At 40.1% G+C, this 12,585-nt stretch overlaps 2 protein-coding genes across 4 annotated transcripts in view; one reads left to right on the plus strand and one right to left on the minus strand.

The window, feature by feature from the left end:
• Window positions 1-3,073, plus strand: part of RAB3GAP2 (RAB3 GTPase activating non-catalytic protein subunit 2) — a 98,845-nt gene extending 95,772 nt beyond the window's left edge. For all 3 annotated transcript variants that reach the window (XM_045876866.3, XM_045876867.3, XM_054507911.2), the window contains one exon: window positions 136-3,073. In XM_045876866.3, coding sequence (XP_045732822.1) covers window positions 136-291 — 156 coding nt within the window. In that variant the 3' untranslated portion in view covers window positions 292-3,073. The remainder of the gene's footprint in view (window positions 1-135) is intronic.
• Window positions 3,074-3,304: 231 nt separating this feature from the next.
• The window catches only part of IARS2 (isoleucyl-tRNA synthetase 2, mitochondrial), a 53,578-nt gene continuing 44,297 nt past the window's right edge, over window positions 3,305-12,585 (minus strand). Inside the window, exons 17-23 of the mRNA XM_045876870.2 lie at window positions 11,637-11,762; window positions 10,688-10,819; window positions 9,766-9,872; window positions 8,881-9,026; window positions 7,740-7,930; window positions 5,229-5,373; window positions 3,305-3,863 (exon numbers count right to left, since the gene is read on the minus strand). Coding sequence (XP_045732826.1) covers window positions 3,721-3,863; window positions 5,229-5,373; window positions 7,740-7,930; window positions 8,881-9,026; window positions 9,766-9,872; window positions 10,688-10,819; window positions 11,637-11,762 — 990 coding nt within the window. The 3' untranslated portion in view covers window positions 3,305-3,720. The remainder of the gene's footprint in view (window positions 3,864-5,228; window positions 5,374-7,739; window positions 7,931-8,880; window positions 9,027-9,765; window positions 9,873-10,687; window positions 10,820-11,636; window positions 11,763-12,585) is intronic.

A 12,585-nucleotide genomic window follows, 5' to 3' on the forward strand; every position in this document is an offset into this window, starting at 1 on the left:
TTAAGGAGAAAATTTAAATTAGGAGCTTAAGTTCGTTCTGAAGAATTCTTACTGGGAAAGAACTATCCTGACAACTCTTAAGTGAGTAACGATTACTGTTGTGTGTAACTGATTATTTTTGTGTCCCATTTGCAGAACCCCCAAGATCTTCAAAACACGGAAGTGCCAATTGCAACGACAGCTAAACTAGTAAATAAAGTCATCGAGCTTTTACCAGAAAACCACGGGCAGTATAGCTTAGCCTTACACCTCATTGAAGCTGTGGAAGCCGTATCTATCCCTTCTTTATGACACCTACCCTACCGAAAACGGTCTCAAATTGTGTGACTAGAACATGAATTAGTGCATGGTAATTTTACATAGTAAGATCTGGAATTTGATGGAGGGAGTATGTCTTTTTTCTTTTGTAAAATGAATAAAAATACATACTACTTTTTAAAAGTGCAGTCCTGGCTAAATTCCACTCCTTTGGTTAATATTGAAGATAAAATATAAACAAATATCAATGATACCATTAATTACTAACACAGATGTTTTACTGTTTATTTCTAATTTAAGCACTTCAATAGCTTTATGGGTAAACTTTGCTATTTCAAATGGGTTATAATTTACAGATTATGTTCTTACCAGATTCTATATTTCGTACTCGAAATGTTACTGTAATTAAATTTCAAATGTGTTCATGTATAGTCTCCATCAGTAAAATTAGAGAAACATCCCACTCGCTTTTGTGGGCATGCTTAAATCCAACATCCTGGGCTGCCGCCTGGAGCTCTGGATGCGGACAGGTTCTTTCCCAGAGGTTTATGCTGCCGCCACCGGAGGAGGATGACCTTGCTTTGGAGGAGGAATGGGTTCGAGATCATCGTATTCATCAGAAGGGACACTAAACATTAGAACCCTTAACCTGTTGTCCTTGCCAAAACTGAGATTCTGAGACGCAAGCAACACAGCAAAATTAAGTACGATATAAGTTAAGATTTACTTTTTGCCAAGATTCGAAGTTGTATCCACATCAGGTCATTGTAAAAATGTATTATCTTGTAAAATTTATGTTTTAAAAAAAGGCAAAGATGCTAAAAATTTAAGTCCAGTTTATCTTTCCTACAAGTGTTTAGAAATGTCTGCTTCTGGGATATGGTAACGTTATCTGTTCTTGGGAACAGTAAAGGCCTAGTGATATTGTAGCTTTGCAAACCTACCTCACAGCTGGGTTGAGGGAATAAAATACAACTAATTTTGTACCCTAGAGTGCCTAGAGCAGTCCAAGTGCTGAATAATTACTTGTTGATTAAAACCAGATTAACCAAAACTCTGTAAACAAAGTGTTTTGAGCTCTACAAATACCAAATATTTATTAGGGTAGATCTTTGGAATGTAGCCATGCAGTGCAATTACTGTTCTCTGTCATGGATCACGATTGTTATTCACAGTAACTCACTGTGATACGGAAGTTTGTTGCTTCACTTACTTGTAAGAAGCCAACGTTATCAACTGTATTGTATAAAGCTGAGGAGTATGCCCCTCAAGGATATGAAGAAAAAATTCTCATGTTTGAGGATATCCCAATTTAAATTATTTTTAACTAAAAGATGACATCCAAATAAGACTTGTCTAGAACTTAATAATTACTGTTTAATTTAAAAATCTTGAAAGATAAAGTTTTAAGAGGTCTTGGGTATTTGGGTGAGGGCCTGTCAATCTGACCGAGGCGCACACCGTATTCAGTAGCAGCACCGAAAAGGACCTTATGCTAGTCCAGCCTCCCGCCTCTGCTGGGATCCCCACTGGCCCATCCAGACACGGTCCTATGAGTTCTTGTAAACCTGTCTAGCTTTATCTAGTCACGTGTTATATGCATTCTAAAAGATTCGTTCTTCCTGTGATTTTTCTACATACTCTGAAAGTAGTTATGAATGTTGGAGGCTGGTCAAAGAAACTTTACATCCTCACTTTGATTCGATTATCACTTTTGGGGGAAGGGGGGTATCTGATAAACAAACATGTTAGATAATAAAGCTGGTTAAACGTATTCTCGTAGGACACACAGATCTGGGGATTGTTGAGAATATTAATAAGCTGAAATATGGTTCACAGGACCATAACAGATCACTGAATTACAAATCTGTAGTTACCTTTGTGATCCTAAAGTTTACCGTGCAAAGAATTTTAAAATTGAATTCTGAGCTATATGGTTAAGAAAAGCAGTGAAATATTTTACTGTTTCATCAAGGCATTTTAAAATCTGAGAGAAGAAAATACCTGTGTATACATTCTGTACCAAGAAAGAGCCACAAATAAAGGAATTAAATTGTATGTGGGATGGGTGATTTCTAAAACAAAGGTATGCTGCACTTTCTGATGGGAAGCCAGAAACAGTAGTGTTTTCCTAGCGAGAACTGCCCGCTCCCCTGACACCTTTCTTCATTAACATTAAACAGGCATCTGTACCTTGTTAAATTCCACTTTATAATGCTGAAGAAAAACAGAAGTGTTCAAATAATCATAACTTCTACATTACAGGTTATGTTTAAATGTAGAACTAGAAGAGCCAGATAAACGTAGGTGAAGAGGAACACATCACCAACTTTCTAAATGCTTCATACTTTTGCAAAAAGAAAAATAAGAAATGGAGAGAGTTTCACTCTTTGTTATAAAAATTTGTCTAAGGTACAAGTAAGCACTGTTACATTTAAATTGCTTTTTTTTTAAGTGGTTAATTACAACTTAAAACAGATTTAATAATATTAAGCTTACATGGAATATAATGTTCACTTATTGAGTTGCTGTGGTTCATTTCATTTGAGACAAATCTTTTTAAAGTACTCCATGGCAACACTGAAAGCCCTCCCTCACCCTGACAGAAATGAATTTTTTGGGCTTCTAAAAGTTAGATTTCTGCTGAATAGAATTAGCCATCCCTAGAAAGGTTTTAATCCAATACTGAATTGTTTATAAAATGCTGTTATCTATTGTAATGTACTGTAAGTAGTGACATTCTGTACATACTTCTATTTTCTGTGTCCAGTGTTGTGAACTTATGTATATTAGTGAAATAAACTTTCAGCTTTCATGTTGTCTCAACATTCATAAATACCAGTATTAAGATTTTCTTTTCCCTCTTGTATGAGAGTAACAAGTTTGGTGATGTTTTCTTTCTAATGCACACAAAAAACCTAGCTGTTGTGAAAAGGATGATGTTCACTAGTAAGGCAGAATGAAATCACTCTCTCTCTTAAGGGAAACACACACTTCTTGCCATTCTCCTTCAAGACTATTTTTTACTTGATTTTTACAACTTCAGTATCAGTAAATTTCCAGATGCCTTTATTTTTAGACGTTACAGAACTTAAATATGGAGTCAAGAAGCTTTATAAAATAGAAAACATTTTCTGGTCAGCCACATTTAAAGTCAAACATACCCAGTGTCTCTGTTCTGAATAAATCCATTACGGATATATCGAGACCCATCTGCATATTTGTATTTTTCTGCATGTGTATATATATATATATATATACACACACACACATTGTTTTTTATCTGCTACAGGAAAAACTTGTAATTCTGAAATTTGACCCTTATCCTCCACCATTTACTCTTCCATTCATTACCTAAACCTAGGCTTTCCTCTTTGCAGTGTTGTGAACAGGCCCTCTGAACTCGCGTTCGGTGCTCGCAGGGTGCTCCTGCTCAGAGAGCTGTCGACGGCCGAGTGGCTCTTACTTTCCACTCACCACTTCTGTGCATCGGGGGCAGAGTGCATCTGAAGACTCAGCCGTGTACTTCCAACAACGTGGGCATTTTTCTTTGGTAGTTGGCATGACAATTACCTTATAGGAAGACTCTTCACGAATATCCCCACCTGTGAGAGAAAGATACAGGAAGACTGACAGGCCTTTCACCTTGTATCTCTCTTTCCTGAGTGGTTCTGCCAGTGTTTCTTTTTCAAAGCTTTCTCCCTCCCCTGGGGAAAGCTGGTCAGTACGGCATCATTTGCCACATTACGTAAACAGCCGTGACAGTGGACTCACACCCTGACCCCTGAGGACAGCTGAGGGATCGGAGACCCTGAGTGAGAGGGTAACTGATGTTCCCCAAGTCACAAGTTCTCGATCTCCCCAGGCAAAGCAGGCCTTCTAGCTCTTCATCCGGGCTCAGTGCTGGTAAATTACACTGCCTCTCCAGCAAGACAAGAATTTTTTAAAAAGCCAAATTATAGTGCCAACTGCAGTGTCCCCACTTAAACCTTCTTGGTTTAGGGGCGCCTGGGTGGCTCAGTTGGTGAAGCATTCCAACTCTTGATTGCGGCTCAGGTCATGATCTCAGGGTCAGGCTCCAAGTGGGATGTGGCGCCTGCTTACAATTCTCAAGCTCTCTCTCCTCCTCCCCTCCCTCCACCTCTCTCTTTCACACCCCTCTCTTAAAAAAAACAAAAACAAAAACAAAACCTTGTCTTAGACAAAAAAACAAAAATTTCTCCACTATGAGTACTCTCAGACTTCAGCCTAAATAATACACAGTGAAGAAAATTATTTTCTAGCCATTATATAGAGAATGTACATTCACATTTTGAAAAGCAAGTGAGGATCTTTACTACAGGGTCAGTGCTTCCAGGCCTCAGACTTCAACTGATGCCCACAAATGAGCCTCCCGCCTCCTGATGGCACCTAACAACCATGAGGAACACGGGGAGCGTCGCCGTCCCCACAGTACCTGCGGCCATTGTCTGTTACGTGACCACGCCTCCACGCCATCACTGAGAATGAAGTAGGCAGACAAAAGTCCCCTACTGAATACCTACCAACTGCCTGCTCGTGAGATCCCACGGTGGGAATGAGTTCCATAAAACTTCTTCCTTAACCCTTCATGAAGATTGGCTAAATCTTTTAATATAGGGTGTGCAAGTAAGAAATTTCCGAGTCCACAATGGGAGGGGCAGGCTAGGCAGGACCAGGATCCTGAGTGAGGCCAACTAACGTCACCTACGATGACCATTATTCACAGGACAGGAAGGAAAGCACTCTCCTCTCACCAGCCCTGTGTTCCCAAGATCATCGTGTAGGACACTTCTGAAAGCTGGTTTAGAAACTTGGCCAGTTTCCATAAAAAGATGTACTCCAAGAACATACCTGCCTTTAGAACACACCTGATCCCCTGCAAAGCTGGAGACGACCTACGATTATCACTGTTCTCCAGATCTCACCTGTTATCTTTCCCTCCTCCTTACCTTCTAAATTGATCAGGAATGTCCCTTTGCGCTCAATTACATCTGTAGTTACTGATCGTGGTTCCTGAGAGAGTAAAGTTGTCTGGGAAGCCATCATTAGTTCATTCAACTGAGAGGTGCTGGAAGTCTCCTCAGCTTGTAGCATCTGGGAATAAGCATGTCAAGGTTACTGTCTAAATGTTTACTGCAAACTGAGGTTAGAAGAATTAACGCTGCAAATTCTTGTGTTCAGTGAGTGACCCTTTAGTACCCTTATCTCCTGAGCTAATCTATTAAATCAATTAGAATGAAAGTTTTATTTTAGAGTGAGTGAGTGGGGGGAGGGGCAGAGGGAGAGAGAGGGAGAGAAACTTATGCAGATTCCCTGATGAGCAGGGAGCTGGATGCGGGATTCGATCCCATGACCCTGAGATCACAACCTGAGCCAAAGTCAAGAGTCAGCTGCTTAACCGACTGAGCCACCCAGCCGCCCCTAGAATGAAAGGTTTTAATTAAAAATTTCCAGGCAATAGTATGTGCTCTCTATATAATATGCACTATGACAGGCACTTCACTATGCTAGATGCTAAATGTCCATTATTTCTAATCATCATGGTGTTTCTTATCCCATTTTCCAAACGAGGAAACCTGTTCCAAGAGGTTAACTACTCGTGGTTCTCAAGCATAAGTGGTGGAGCTGTACTTCTAGCCCAGGTCTGTGAGCCACAGAGCCCAGACTGCTTTTCCCTGTGTCCTGCCTCCCACATCAGGAGAGGTGGTAAGATACTATCTAAATAGACCTGCTTTTAGCAACACAGACCAAAGGTGCCAACTGAATAAAGCACACAGCTATTCTCAAGTACAATAAAGTTGGATGTTTGATAAGCATTTTTACACTTTTCATTGTAATTCTGATCTTCAAAATGAGTTTATAAGCTAATACAGACATTGCTTTAAAAAAAAACCAAAAAAACAAAACAAGAGGCGCCTGAATGGCTTAGTCAGTTAAGTGGCTGACTCTTGATTTTGGCTCAGGTCATGCTCTCTGGGTCACAGGCTCAAGCCCCAAGTTGGGCTCCGTGCTGAGTGTGAAGCCTGCTTGAGAGTCTCTCTCTCTCTCCCTCCCTCTGCCCCTCTCCCTCTGCTTGCACACTCTCTCAAATAGAAATTTTTAAAAACTCAAGAAAAAAACAGGGATTCAAAGAGATTAGTTTTAACAAATTCATGCAATTAGTAATTCATAGATTCAGAACTCCATCTGACAGCTAGTGTAATTCCTAAGAAAAATACATTATTTTTAAAAATCCCAAAGTATTTTTTCCAATATAAATGATCCAAACAAGCTCTATTTTTTTTAACTTAACTACTCAGAACTAAGGAAGTCAAGAAGACACAAGACATGTAGGAGAAAAGCCCCATACCAGGCTGGGTAGCCTTAGCTAGGTCACAGTTTCAGTGGTCTTCAGTTTCCTTGCTCATAAAATAAAGGAGTCAGAGTCAAACCCCTTCCAACTTATAAAAAGATTATTTATTTAGAGAGTTTGGGGGGGGCAGAGGGAGAAGCAGAGAGAGAATCTCAGACTCTATGCTGAGCACGAGCCCCACGCAGGGCTCGATCAGGTGACCAAGAGCATGACCTGAGGCAAAATCAAGAGTTGGATGCTTAAACTGACTTAGCCACCCAGGTGCCTTCCAACTTATAAATTTTAAAATGTGAGTATCTTACTTAAATTATCTGCTGTCTGATCAATAATCTCCTACAGACTGCAAGCCTCAAATCTTAATTACATTACTAAAAACTGAACTTGAGCTTACCAACCAATCAGCAATAATCGCGCCTCGGATAAACCTCATTGGCTACGATACTGCCATACCAACCAAGTGAGATGGTCATTTTTAGAAAACTATGATAGCAGTAAAACTTTAAAAAACATACTGTCAATTCTCTTCTCAAGCATTAAAAAATCCTGAGTCAATATGTTAAGCTATAAGCCAATGTGGCCAATGAACCATTAAGAATGCCAAGAAGAAAACCTTGATGGTTCTTTTGGAAACAAAAATAGGAGGAATGCTTTGAGATGGCATGGTAATTTGCTGGAGCAAATGAATTTTCTTCAAATCTCCTGAGAAAAAGATGGAAATCTTTTTTAGATTTGTTTTGAACCTGGTCCAGATGGCAAAATTCTCAGAAAACTAGATCCTTAACACAAAACCCTCAATTTTTGTGTATTGTAATAATAATGTCATCGGTTTCTGTCACTTACCTAAACAGCCCTGAGGATTTGCATTTCAAATAGGACTCTGTTGCACCTTCCCTGTCCCAACTTACAAAGCATGTAGCAACAGAGTGCATGTTTTGTAGAAGGGAAAGGAAGCATAGAGAAGGAGGAAACAAAGAACCTGTGATAATATCAGGATTACAAGATCTCTAAACTAAAAAAACCTTACTTATACAGAGATTTTTAAAAGCCAAATTTCAGGTGAAGCGGTAGGATACGAACATCCCTTCCGAAGAGACAAACGGATACTCACCTCTATTATCTCAAAAAGCAGCCCAGGCTCAATCACAAGGATGACTTTGTACTCGGCTGCGTTTTTACCAGGGATGCTCCCAAGAAATGAATCTCTCATGGCGCAAGTGCTCTCTATGGCTTCCTCTAACCCAGGCTTCTTCCAGACAGAACTGGTTCTGATCCACCCAGTACGAAAAACACTCTGAGCGTCTTTGAAAAAAAGAAAACAGTAATAAAAAAATAAAAAATAAGTGAAAATAATTTACATACATTCCAAACTGTATAGAAAGATCTAACCATTAAATATTTACTATTCATGGGAAACAAGAATTGGTACTTACAATAAATATTATGGAGCTATTCTAAATGCCTACCATTTATATTCACATTTTGAAATTTAAGCAAAGGATAAAATATTATAGTAAAATCCCAAAGGAAAAAAGGATGCCTAGAAGAAAATAAAATAGAAAAAAATAGCCCAATATTGACAGTTGTCTTTGGCTAGTAAGACAAATTCTGAGGGACTTTTCCTCCTCTTTCTAAATTTCTTTCTTTCTTTTTTTTTTTTTAAAGATTTATTTATTTATTTGAGAGAGTGAGAATGAGAGAGAGAGAGAGAGCACATGAGAGGGGGGAGGATCAGAGGGAGAAGCAGACCCCCTGCTGAGCAGGGAGCCCGATGCGGGACTCGATCCCGGGACTCCAGGATCATGACCTGAGCCGAAGGCAGTCGCTCAACCAACTGAGCCACCCAGGCGCCCCCTCTTTCTAAATTTCTATAGTTCCTAATTTTCTATAAGCTTAATACAGAGGGCAAAGACTATTATAAAAATATCCACTAAAAGGCCCTACACTTGGTTTCAATAAAACCTAAAACATTATTTCAGACACTAATAAAGGTATTTAAGAAACTGATTTTGCAGTATGGTCAAGCTGCCCATACATTTCAGAATGCACTCCCAAGGTGGCTTGAAGGCTGTCTGAAATCCGTCCTACTCCGTGATGAAGGAGGGCAAAGGACTAAAGGACCAAGACATGTTTTGCCACAAAGCGCTCACTGTGGACGAGGAAGTACCCCCTCCACAAAGTAGATGAGATCTGAGGTTGCAGTCCTCATCAAGGGCCTTTCTCATCTCAGGAACACATCAAGTACTCCTTACCTTCAGTGTAGGGTATGTGCTGGAATACTTCTTCAGCCAAGTGAGGAAGAATGGGGGCAAAAGAACGAACCACGACGTCCAAAATTTCAGCTAATGCGGTCTGGCAAGAGCGCCGTTTGGGGTTGCCTGCGTCTTCACAGTAGAGCCTGAACGAGAAGCATGTGCTCAGCAGGGACGTTTTATACACAAAGGGCGCGGAGGCAGGATGCGCCTCAGGCGGGCTCCTTCCTGCCGCGGGGCGAATGCTACGGTTCGGAGCACCGCTGGACTCAAGCAGCAGATACTGTCACATAACTGTACGGCTGGGTCCTCTAGCCCACCTCCCTCCTCCGCACCTCTCTCAGCAGCTGTGCCCTAGCCACTGCCTGGCTGAGACGGCCAACCGTGTGTTAGAGGACGACGGAGGTGTTAGCTGCGGCTGCTTCTCTTCCAGTCCTAGCAGTGTGTTCAGAGGGAGTCCCAATCCCTGCGTGTAAGGTCCTGGAGGTGCCGATGGCCTGGGGCCGACCCTCCCATAGGCCTGGCTGCTATCAGTGAAGACCAAGCACCAAGCCTTCCTCTAAAAGCGCATCACTGATCTACACGATGTGTCATCATGGTAACAGGTGCCTGTCTATTTGTCTCTCCTCCTCAAAATTTACAAACTCCCGAGAAGAGGTACCATACTCGTCACCTCGTGTTGGCACCTATTCCTTACTGAGCACTGACTTCCTCAAACACAGCGCAAAGCACATTCCTTACATTCTCTCTTTTCATAATCACATTATGAGGTTTGTATTATCACTTGACTTGAGAACCCAACTTCTTAATAACTGCACAATGTCACCCATCTTGCTGTAGACACTCAAGAAATAGCTGAATATTTTAATATTCAGTCATACATACCGGTCTTTGATTATGCTGAAATAAAAGTTAGAGAGCTCTCTGGTATAAAATGCTCGTAACAGCCGAACAACTTTTCCAAAATCGTACTGTTTATATGCATCAGTAATCTAGGGGACAAAAGCCAAAATAAATTTGGAAGTTGGGGTAAGCCAACGAAAATGCAAGTCATCATGAGCAAAATATGTACCTTTTCAAAATATGTTTCAAAGGCAGACAACTACAAAAAAGGAGATATGCAAGAGTGACTGAGGATCTTTCAAACATTTCTGGGTATCCAATTCAACTACCGTCAGAAAATACTGAATATTCTACTCTTGGAACTAGATAGAACACTCATCAAAGGAAGGGATCAGGTTTAAGCTGATAAACTACACCATTATAAAACAGCAAAGAATGCAAGTTACCAATGTTCCCTCATTTATGCCTGAAAAGTAAAATAGGGCAAAAATCTGCATGTCTCTGACTTAACGGTACATGGAAGCAACCACATTTCCAATTTTTGAGAAAACACATTATCTGTGTTTATATATAAATGAGAAGTATCTTACAAAACACATAGGAATAGTCATTTCAGTTATTTCTATACTTTGATGGGTTCATCTGCAGATAAAATACGGCCCTACTTTATTCCTTCTTGGAGAAATACATAAAGCTGATCTTGAGAGAAAAATGTTGTCTGAGGGGAAGTCTGGGCCTATGTTTCCACCAGGTACTGATAGTCTTTTGAAAAACCAGGAAAGAAATCCTAAGACTTCATACCTGAAGTCAACCTTAGAATGTGTGGAATTTATCAAGTACAACTCTTCTCAGGGCAATGGTTACTATTTCTAGTAGTATCTGTTCTGCCGGCACACAATTCCAATTTCAACATTCAGCAGTACTGATATTTCTATTTTCCAAGAGCTTATTAATTCATACTTACCTTGTTTGCTAAATTCTGCAGTAAGTGCAGCATGTACTGGTCTATGACATACATATTGTTAACAGGAACAGAATCTGTTTCTGGGTTGAAATCAGCGACATTTCCCAGAAGAAAGCGGAGTGTATTCCTGAGCTATTAATGTTGAGAAAAAATATGCAGTCAAAAAATATACGAGGCCTTCAATTCTTGCTGAAAAGTTATTTTATTTTTCTATAATTTTTATACAACTCATGTTACTTTCTTAATGGGATACTGTTTTAAAAAATATCATTCCTAAATGAGACTACAAATGCAAAAAAAGAGACTCTCATTTCAATAGCTGAGTTAGAGAAAGAACCCCTGGACTTTACACATGAAGACTGATTTTTCATTATATTTCTTGTAACCTTATAAAGCCAAACCACCTTTCGGTGGCCCAGTTTGTTCATCTGTATAGGTAAAAATGTTATTTTCACCTGCTTCACGGGCAAAAATAAAGATAAACGGAATAAATGTGAAAGGTCATTGAGCACATGAGAAGTATATGAAATCAGGGGCGCCTGGGTGCCTCAGTTGTTAAGCGTCTGCCTTTGGCTCAGGTCATGACCCCCAGGATCCTGGGATCCCTGTTCCGCAGGAAACCTGCTTCTCCTTCTCCCACTCCCCCTGCTTGTGTTCCTTCTCTCGCTAGGTCTCTGTCAAATAAATATTTTTTTTAAGAAGTATATGAAATTATAATTTTGTATTATACTATATTTTATAAAGTATAAAAGACAATATATAAAGTTTTTAGGATTACACTATTAATATTTTTAAACAAATAAACACAGGATTATTTTTAAATGCTCACAACATATAGAAACTCATTTCCCATTGCTGTTTTGCAATACCAAACAAAATGTTCCTCATTTTTAAAAAAAGTTATTTAGCTGACCTTTTATTCAGAAACAGGAAGAATAATGACTCTGACCTTGCTAATATCATCTCTGGCAGCATTAAGTACAGATGGACTAATGGTCACTTCAGTGAAGACGTTGGACTCCGCTACCCACCAGCGAAGGACATCAGCACCGTAGGGAGGCTCCTTGTTTTGATCCTTTCAGTGGAGAAAAAAGACATGTAAACATATAAATGGCTTTCAATTCTAATTAGGTGATCAAATGTTTCAGGTATTCCTCCTCAGAAATATTTGAGCACAACTTGGGCATCAAACCCCCCTGCACCGTAATGAAACAGGGCTAACAATCTCAGAATCAGCTGCGCGTAAACCACACTGTGAAAGCGTGCGCTCTGCGGTCTCGCTGCTTGCGCAGATGCGGGCGTGTCTGCACACGTCCTTCTAGCACAGCTGGGGCCACAGTGGGGCCCCGACGCCTCTCTGATGGCGGAGGGGAATATAGGGGCTGCTTTTCCCTTCCGGCACTCCCCAGCAACTCCACATACAGCAAGGATTCTTGGACAGGAGGGCAGTAAAAAGCCAAAGGAGTAAAATAATAGACAAGTGATTTCTTTTCTGAAAGCAACTCCAAAATAAAGGAAATTATTAGCAACCCCAGATCTGATGTCCATCAATGATTTGCTTTAAAGTGTATAATTTCCAAGAATATAATAATGAAACACGAAGTTGCAATCTCATTTTTTTCTTACACCGTTTCCATGTAACTGTAAATTTTTGTCTTTTTAAATAAATTTTCGCAAATTTTTAAAGTTCAATTAAAAGAAGGGATCAGGCGCTGGGGTGGCTCAGTCAGTTAAGTGTCCAACTCTTAATTTCAGCTCAGGTCATGATCTCAGGGTCATGAGATCGAGCCCCACGTTGGGCTCCATACTCAGTGGGGAGTTTCTCTCTCTCCTTCCCTCGGTCCTTCCCCCCTGCTTACGTACATGCTCTCTCTCTAAAACAGATAAATCTTAAAAAG

Source organism: Mirounga angustirostris, unplaced genomic scaffold (genome assembly GCF_029215605.1).
Source record: "Mirounga angustirostris isolate CCGP_5_RB_7025 unplaced genomic scaffold, mMirAng1.0.hap1 SCAF_6, whole genome shotgun sequence".
Classification (NCBI taxonomy): domain Eukaryota; kingdom Metazoa; phylum Chordata; class Mammalia; order Carnivora; family Phocidae; genus Mirounga; species Mirounga angustirostris.